The 9,811-nt window shown below is 41.7% G+C and overlaps 1 protein-coding gene across 8 annotated transcripts in view; it reads left to right on the top strand.

Moving 5' to 3' along the window:
- The first annotated feature begins 490 nt into the window (after window positions 1-490).
- The window catches only part of Rg (A kinase anchor protein rugose), a 624,229-nt gene continuing 614,908 nt past the window's right edge, over window positions 491-9,811 (top strand). For 5 of the 8 annotated variants that reach the window (XM_076790889.1, XM_076790892.1, XM_076790887.1 and 2 more), the window contains exon 1: window positions 491-805. In XM_076790889.1, the coding sequence (XP_076647004.1) occupies window positions 647-805 (159 nt within the window). In that variant the 5' untranslated portion in view covers window positions 491-646. The remainder of the gene's footprint in view (window positions 806-9,811) is intronic. The other 3 variants (XM_076790894.1, XM_076790891.1, XM_076790890.1) reach the window with 1 other exon arrangement.

Raw genomic sequence — 9,811 nt, 5'->3', positions numbered from 1 at the left:
TCTGTTCTATTCAATTTCTGTACAAAAATTTAATTTTATACATGCTAGTGCAATTTATTAGTCAAATATACTTACACTGTCCAGCACTAAAACTCATTGTCAGGGTAATGAACGAAAAAACGATGATCGCAAAATCAGCCTTGGCAAGGTCTTCTTTTCAGAGATCCGAAATAAGCTATTTTGTTCTAGTGTTAAATGACTAATATTTTGTTGGTTATAGCCAAAATATAGTCCTTCACAATAGTCATTCATAACCAAACCTTGTTGATCAAACGTATCAACCGTTATACCATAGTTTTTGAATTTTCTCTTATAACCATTCCGATGTACGAAGTTCCTTTCGTTGATCGCGTCGATTCGATTCATAAATCGCGCCCACCCCCCGCCACGGTTGCGCGCGCAGCCGGCGGTCAGGTACTTAGGGGCTCAGTTGGTGTTGGGACTGCGAGCGCGTCGCTAGGGTGTTTCACGCTGACGTGCTGGCAGACCGCTCATAACAGTGTCTACTTTCTAACATGGCAGATCAATTTGTGTTGTATTATCATGTGACGGGGAAAAGCTCTCGCGCATAAGACGATCTTCGTGTAAACTATCGTAGATTCTCCTCGCGGGGTGAACGTGTTGCCAGCGTACGAGTACCGTCGCGATGGCGGACATGAAGAGTCCACCGTTCAGTGACATTAAACGGCCCGAGGAGGTGGTGGCGATGGCGATGAACGACAGCCTGAAATTCGCCGTGCTGATCGGGCTGATCGAAGTCGGACAGGTGTCGAATCGGGAGGTTGTCAACACCGTGCTTCACCTGGTGAGCAACCCTAAACATTTCTGTACACGATCGCAGAGCCGGTCCTGCGTTTCACGGGCATTCCCGCCGATTTCGGTGCATCGGCCTAAATCTGTCAATTTGAACTGTCAAACATCCGTCGGTCCACGCGTTCTCGACACCGCCGACGATTACCGGTTTATTTATCGGTTATCGAACGGGATACTGTACGAGACGGATCTCGAACGTTCACCATTGTTTCCCGCACGATTCTAGTCAACTTTAACCGCTAAACTCGTCCCGACCACATCGCGACACGTTTTACGGATACGCGGCCTCGTCCTTGCACGGGTTCCCCTCCCCTCCCCTCCCTTCCCTTCCACTTCCCCTTACGCCACGAACGATTTTCAACACACGTCGACCAGCTCTAACGCGTTTATAGCTAATAACGTGTATACTCCGTTTTTATCACTGGTCGCCTGCTTTGCCATTAATACTTCGTCAGTATGCACGGATTCGCTCCGAAAAAGAATTCCCCCGTTTGTTCGGAGTTTTGCACGATGCGGTGTGTCAATACCGATCGGTTTCAGTGAAAGTAATGTTGCTCTTCGAGGCAGCCTCGTTTCTTGTTTTATTAATTGCCGACTCAGAATTGGAAAGCTCGCGAACCAGTGGATATTTCTAATTGAATGACTGAAGCTACGTTTTGTAGAACGCGTGTTCGTAAAACACTGATATTAACACTAGGTTTACGGAGCACTAAAAATGAGTATTTCACATTACTTTATGAAAATAACATGAATGTATCTATCAAAGTTTGTAGCCACTTTTTTTAATAATATGTACCCGAAGAAATCAATTTGTTAAATGGATGCATTCTTACAATCTGAATATTCGCAATTTAAAAATATTAGAATCCGTCATTTTGACGGCTCCCGTGAATCTAGTGTTAATATTTGATAGATCGGATTCGGGGTAATGGGAATTTATTTAATTTCATGGATTCGTAGGGTGTTTTACTGAGACTGTAGCGATAGAAAATTATGGATCTAGGAACAGCGTTTATAGCAACAGTAAAAAATATTCTACAGTAGCCGGTTTTTTTTTTTGGAAATGAGACCGACGGTATAATGTTGATCGTGATAGCTGTCCACCGTACTACAGACACTCTAAGTTCATAACATGTGGTGAGCACAAGTGGGGTGGACAATTATTATGACTGTCGCTATGCACGTCGAGTATCTTTGAAAAAGCGGGCTATAGCACATTCTTTACACAGTCACACGTTCGTTTTGTTTTTATCATTGAAACATCACCGGTGTGAACTCTACACTGGTATAGATCTATATTGCACTATAATTAAACTGCGAATATTTAAATGAATATTTTTGCTGCATGCAGATATATTTAATTTATATTGGCTTAGTCGAATGTTCATTTCGGTGGCCTTCAGATATGGAAAAATCTCCAGTTTAACTGAAATAGTAGGTCGATGTTATATTTTTATTTGTGCGGGTGTATATTATATATTTGTCAATTATATGTATGTACTGTTATTACATTATCAATACAAAACACAAATAAAACACTAGTACAGTGAAGTAAAGCTCTGTCGTAAATTTCCAACTAACAATTATAGTGTATATTGACGTATTCTACCTGAGAGTGATAACACATTTTACTATATTACTTAGTGTTACGATATAAATGTTATTCGCAAGTTCAAATGCATACTTTATTCGTCATTTAGTTGTCATTCTCTGAGCTATATGCTTGAAAATACTTGCACTGTTTTTCTTAAAAACGAAAAAAGATACGACGCCTGAATGTTAGAAAAACACCGACACAGTGTTCGCATTAACGTGGAATCAAAGTGCATATTGGGGAAAGGAATGTCTCGCTACTATTGCACTGCATCCCATCGTCACTAACAATAATAACTCGAATTCTCCGCAGAATTGCTCCATGTGCCGAATCCCGATTCTCATTTCGCGTATTACACGTCTGATTGTGGGTAATATTCGACGGCAATCGTGTTACGTTACAAACGGCGATAGTAAATGTTACACAGCCGCGTATGTAATTACACAGCGAAATTAACGTCCAACGTTTGCTCAATGATTTCATCATTATCCGCATACATCGCGCGGAAAGAAATCCTCGCAGTCTTGTTTGCAGATTGTTTTTTCTTCTTTTGGAGCATCGTCGTGTTTTATTAATTAATCGGTCTCTCCCGAGGACTCGTCCGAGAATGGCGCAGCAGCCACGTTGTTGTATAATCGTATGAAAAATATGCAAATGTCCGGGGCCGAGAGTTTACGGTCATGCTTTTATAATATAGCATTCAATCATGCGGTTAGCACGGTGTGTTCGGCGCCGGAGAAACGGTATTCACGCGACGACGTATCTCGTTTCCGATATTGTTCCTATTTCTCCGGGGATTATTATCAACACGGGATAGGTAGCCGCCGGACGCCACGTAGGAAAACACGCTTATCAACGTTCTTACGTAAACGGTTCCCGCGTGGGAAGGTCGTTAAGAGGCCGTGCACACCTAACGAGCCAAAAAAGTCTGTCTTCTTTCCACAATTTCGCTCGACGAGAGCGTATCTTCGCCAATACTTAACCGTCGATCGATCGAAAGAGCACACTCGAATATGCAATTGCTGTCTTCGGCGATCGCCGCTCCGTTCCTTGTTCTTCGAGATGTCCCGAACGAGTATCGAAACACCCGGAGACACTCCATCATTCGAGGGCTCGGCATAGTCACGTGACTTTTTGATTAATAATTTCCACTCACTGCCTTCAGACTCAGACTTAAGATCCGACGGGTCTTAAGTCCCTGACTAAACTTGTCACAATTTTTGTATTATCGATATTATGAATTCCGACGGCAGAAACGTGCTTCAAGTTTTCCGGCTTTATTTCGCAGAGAATCAAGACAAAATATAGCTCAATTTGTAGCTGGAGATATTTTCTATCGCTGTTCTCGATTTCATCCAGAAAACTCATCCAATGGCAGAAAAATGCTCGGATTCCACGGCATGCGCATCGTCAATTTTTGGCCTACCTCTAACGCTTATGTTACCGAATATCTGCATAATCTCGGCAGCTCCTGACCAGCGCGCGCTAGATTGAACCTTCGTCTTTCGAACGAGCCCTTTACCAGCGACAAAATATTCTTATATAGGGACGAAAACTTGAGGCACGTGAAACCATTTTTTGACGGTAATGTAGTCACTCTACCTTATCGCCAATCTAGGAAGACCGGGCCCTTATTCATGTTTCTTCACCTTCGATGACTCGAATAAGTGTCCACCGGTGCAACGATAATTGCAGAAGACACGCGCATAGATGAATCGCATATTTAACACTAGATTTACGGGACCCGTCAAAATGACGGATTCTAGTATTTTTGAATTGCGAATATTGAGATTGTAGAAATGCATCCATGAGCAGTTATTTAACAAATTGATTTCTTTGGATACATTCATGTTATTTTTATAAAGTAATGTAAAATAGTCATTTTTAATGCTCCGTAGTGTTAATTCTCGTCACAACGGTGATGCGTACAGTATGTTCCACAAACAGAATTCTTTTTCCTATAAATTTGATTCAATGTAAAAATTGAAAATTTTTAGACACGCTCAATACGTGTTCAGCATACTTTATAATTCTCCCTTCTGAAAAATATACATAATAAAATGTATATAGTATATAAATATATATAATATAAGGAATCAAATGTTCCAGGAAAATGGAAGGTTTTCATGAAATTGATATTTGAATGCCGATGTGACGCCACGGACGTAAAACAATGAAAAATTGTTCGAGGCACGGAGAAAGTTCGAAAATTCGAAAAGTTTGAAGCGGGCATCCGAGTACGCGAATATAAAGATAGGGATTGAAGTACCTTCGAGGTGTAAGGGTCGGCGTGGCAGTGCGATGGTTATACTCGACTCTGAGAATGAAGTATCGAACCAAGTGCGCTTGTTCATACATAAGCGGTCTTTTCTTTTTTACAGAGGATCGTTGGCGTCAGAGTCACACAGGGAGCCTCAGCAGTCGCTGTAGTCTCGTGTCGGTTGCATTATGCATCGACATTTGCTTCAACTGGTTGGGACTCGACATTAACATAACTTCGTCATTTTGAGGAATCTTAATGCTGCGTATTGCACAACGAACTCAAAGAGACACCTCGATGACCTTCTCCCCCTTCTATGCGTATACTGTGATACACTTCCCCTGAAGAAATGTACGAACAAAGTTCTGAACATGATAGTCGGGGCAACAATTTGCCCGTTCATTAAACGCAGACGGCATTGTGCGTTTATTAAAGTAATTGAATGGAATGGCTGCGGAAGTGTCAAGAAAACGTCAACCCCTTGCGCTATGATTTATTTTATGGTTATAGCGAATCTCTTTGTCGTTCGTTATGTACAGGGTGGCCCCAAAAATGTTGTATTTCCTCGAAAAGGATGATTCGTGTACCTACGTGTACCTACTCGAACTTTCAGAAAAAACTTCGAAAGCCATAAAGTCTTCGAGCAAATATCGATGCTTTCCGCCCAGAAACTGGCTACGTGCTACACTTACATAACCCCGACGTAACGATTCTCGAAATGTGGTTACCGGGGGGGGGGGGGGGGGGAATTGCGAAAGTTCCTTGGCCGTACGGGAAGGGTCGAAAAAATTTCGCGAGAAACGTACGTGTCCGAGGTCCGAGCAATATCATTTCGAGGCGTTTCCCGCCGCGTGATCTATTTATACGCGGCTGTTAGAGCGCCCATCGATCACGTCCTTTTGAAATGCTTTTTCCGCGGGTAACGACCGACGAATCTCGTTAAGATTTCACTGAAATTGGCCTGAAAGCTCGGACGAGCCGGCGAACGAACGGACGTGGGCAAACGCGGCTTGTTCCCGAACTCCGGAAGACAAATACGTAGCACGTGGCAACGATTAATGTCGGCCGTCACGGTTGCACCGGGTTACCAACGCTCGTTCCCGCTTTTTCGATCCGATCCGATCCGGTCCGGTTCGGTCCGGTCCATGAATCGCCGATACCGATTGCCGATGTTTTCTATTGATCTTTCGGCCCCTTCGAACCGCGTCCCCGGATCACAGACACACGGACGCCACAGTGGTCGATAAGCACGAAAACTGGGACAAAAATAACAAAAAACAAAATTGTTTTAGGACTTTATTCATTAACACTAGATTTACGGAGCACTAAAAGTGGCCAGTTTGGATTATTTTATAAAAATACCAAGAATATATGATTTTTAGCAGGCTTTTACTATAATATTTGTTCCAAGGAATAAACGTGTTAAATAAATTTCCTATAAATGCATTTTTACAGTCCCAATAATTGTAAATTGAAGAACATAAAACCCGCCATTTTGACGGGTCCCGCGAATCTAGTGTTAAGATCTAATACGCGTGCCTGATAAGCTTTTCTCCTCGATTGCATTTTATTCGTAACTAAGAAAGTTCAAATGGTTAGAAATTATTTATATCTTAACAATCTCGTTTCTCTTCTGCCGAGCTGGATGTGCTCGAAATTGTTTAAGAAACAGAAAATATGGCTTTCTCTGAGTAGTAAAAGAATTATTTGTTCTCGATATATGTCAAGAACACGGGTTTTGCCAGCGTCGTCTCTCGTCCAGGAGACATACCCTAGCTGTGTTATGTTTGCATTCCTTGGCCTCTCGAGCTTCGCGGTACCCCCACTTGCTGTAGTGGGGATAATCTCGCGACGTTTATCGCCCAGGCGTTGGCGACATATACAGAGAAATCTCTGTACATACATCTGCGAAGATTGACAGGTGTGTTCGATTCTATTATAAGGCGAATGAGTTAAATTTTCGAGTTGTACTAATTTTTGCCCCACTTTTAAAAATTTATCACTGTAGCTTTGCTTCATAGCGTTAATTCGGCTCTCTTTGACCTTGAATTAGCGTCGTTTGCGGAGGCGCGGGAGGACCACAAAGGAATAGAAATTTCGGCAAACACGCCTAATTTTCTGCCGCGTCTGCCGGGGCAATCGGAAGCCTGCGAGGAGAAATATTAGGTGACTGCGAGAGTTCCCGAGGGTTTGAGTAATCGAACGTAATAATCGCAGGCGGCAGATGTTGTACGGCCCTGTACCAATGTGCTCGAGAAGGATCCTGGTCTCCGAGGAACGTTTGTTTCGAGCAGCAATTAAGCGATACGGTCTCGGACAGTTTCTGCGCGGAGCTTGTTTGCCGAAAAATTATGCGATGCTACGTCTGAATTTGTTTTCTGTGTTTCAAGGATTGTATCGCTCTAGAAAAATCATCTGTCGAGGAAGAAAGCCGTTTTAGAATTTCAATACTGTCTCAAGAGAGTCACGGTACGTCGTCGATGGTCTACCTTAAAAAGGAAACAAGCTATAATTATTTATGGTTCACTGAGTGGCAGCAGGGACACTCTTTTTTCCAGGCTGGTGGAAAACGCTTTGTTCACGAAGATAATACATTGATATTGAGCCACAGAGTATTAGTTGAGTTTTATTTTTGCCGGTTTCTGAAAAGACACTATTACAGACAATCCTCCTATAATGCGCATAGTATCGCGGAAAATAATCTGCTCGTTGAAACAGGTCGTATCATGAACGAATAGTTAAAAACAGGGATCATAATTGTTTGAATAACAAGTATTTTATCGACTAAAATCATATTGGTTACAAATAAGGATTGTATGTAAAACGTTTTCTCTTGTTGGTAAATGTTATCGTCGAGAGAAATTCATTTCGATCACTTATAACAGTTACCAATGAGAGAAATTTATTTCGATCGCTAATAACAGTTACCATTGAGAGAAGTTCATTTCGATACAGTTCATTTCGTTACTCGTAACCAAAAAGTATAAAAATGGATATTTTATAATTATTTTGTTCTTCGAATTTTTCTCTTTATATTTTGTGTAGACTATCTCAAATTTGAACAATGATCAACTTGTTATTAATGACTTTTATCACAGAAAATTTTCGAATAACTTATTGTTGGTTCCTTGCTAAAATCTTGACGTTAGCAATTGTTGTGAATTAACATCTTTTTAACGTTCACCTTGCACACACACAGTAATGATAGACTTGCAAGGTTCTCCGTGTCTAACCCATGATTTTCTTCGTTTTACGTTGTCATCGAACCTATTTTCGTCGCACGTTATGATTTTGTGCAAGAAACTTTTCCTTCCAAACCGAGAATGCAAAACCTGCAGCTACATCAATCTTCCCTTTTTTCTTTGCTTTTTCCATTTACGAGCGATCCAACGACCAAGCGTTTGAACGTTACCGAACTTTTTTAAGATGATCTTTTCGAACCTGAAGATCGGCACTTCGAAATGCCACCAGGAGCGGGAAGAAAGTATAATTCAAACCAAAGTTGCGATCGATTGAATAGACAGGCACCGTACTTATTGTATACGCACACCAAATAATATTTCTTTCCGTTCGAACGCAAGAAATTTCGCGGTTTTGCTATAGCCTTTATGGTCTCCGATAGAAATAACGCCGAACGCCGGCTGGGCCGCGCTCTAGATGTACAGAGTGTCAAAAAATTATATGTCACGGCCACCATAGCGTGATTCTACACCTACGATTTGGTGGAAATTGACATAAAAAAACTCCCCGCAAAATTGACCTCAACCTTGAAAATCAAGGTAAAAAAAAATAAAAATTTTTTTTTAATCGTATTCTACTGGTCATAAGGATCAACTTTGTGAAAGAAACCATGGGTCGCATCTCAACCGTTCACTTAAAAAATGATGTTGCATTTCTTATAATTTTTGCAGCTTCTTTCTTTCATTCTGTAGTTAGGGAAATAGGAGTATCATGATTATGATAATTTCATACCCAACGAGATAGTTTACCGATGGCACCCGCTGTATGATAGTACGCTATTTACTTATATATTGGCGCTGGATGTAAAAAATTTACAAATAAAGAAGCTGCAACAAAATTATAAGAAGTGCAACATCATTTCTTAAGAGAACGGTTGAGATGCGACCCATGGTTTCTTTCACAAACTTGATTTTCAAGGTCAAGGTCAATTTTGTGGGGAGTTTTTTTATGTCAATTTCCACCGAATCGTAGGTGTAGAATCACGCTATGGTGGCCGTGACATATAATTTTTCGACACCCTGTACATAGCTGCGTTCGGTGGGCAAATTTGCATAAGTAACTGATAAAGTGGAAGCGGTTTCGAGTTTTTCCGTCTGGAGGATTATCCGTTTACATCCGACGCGCGGGGAGCAGTCACGTGGGGCCCTCGCGAAACGTGGCGCAAGGAAATTGGCTAATTAGTTGAGTAACTGAGCGGCAGCGTTCCCTCTTTCTTCTTTTTTTTTTTTACCCTTTGCCCTCGCTTTTGCTTTTTCTCTCTCCATCCCGTATTCTGTCTCTCGCGACGTATCCGGATTATCGAGCCGTGCAGGTGCCTCACGTTTTCGAGCCGCGACGAAACGAAAACGTGCGCCGCTCGTTCGTTAGATCGTTGATACGCGGATAAACTCCGCTAGATTAGATTCGACTGGCCGATGGGCCCACGTAACACGGAGATAATCATTTCGTTCCTTCCATGCTGCTTCCACATTTTTTCCCCACGGCCGAACTACGACGAAATTACCGAACCTCATTTTTCGAAGGCATTAGAAAAATTCTGCAAACCTACGAGGTCGTGTTTAGCGTCTTTTACTATACTCTCTATAAGTTCCAGTGAACTATGTGTCACGTATTTAATATGCGTTATTCTATCAATTCGGATTCGAGAACGACCACGTCCGCAATTTCACCTGTAGAAGTGTTTTAACAAGTACTTTATATTGTTACAGATTTTCCCATTAACCCTTTACCGTACTTTGACAAGTCTGGCTCGTCATGAGAATTTCGGACCGAACGTAAACATTAACATTGCGAGTCAGGTTCGCAGCCGTAATATCGCGTCAAACATAAATATCACGAGTATGACTCGTATTCAAAAGTTCGAATAAAATATGAATTGGCGCTTGGGCCCGAATTCTTCCGAG

Source organism: Halictus rubicundus, chromosome 7 (genome assembly GCF_050948215.1).
Source record: "Halictus rubicundus isolate RS-2024b chromosome 7, iyHalRubi1_principal, whole genome shotgun sequence".
In the NCBI taxonomy this organism is placed as follows: Eukaryota; Metazoa; Arthropoda; class Insecta; order Hymenoptera; family Halictidae; genus Halictus; species Halictus rubicundus.
This window is presented reverse-complemented; position numbering and strand designations above follow the sequence as displayed.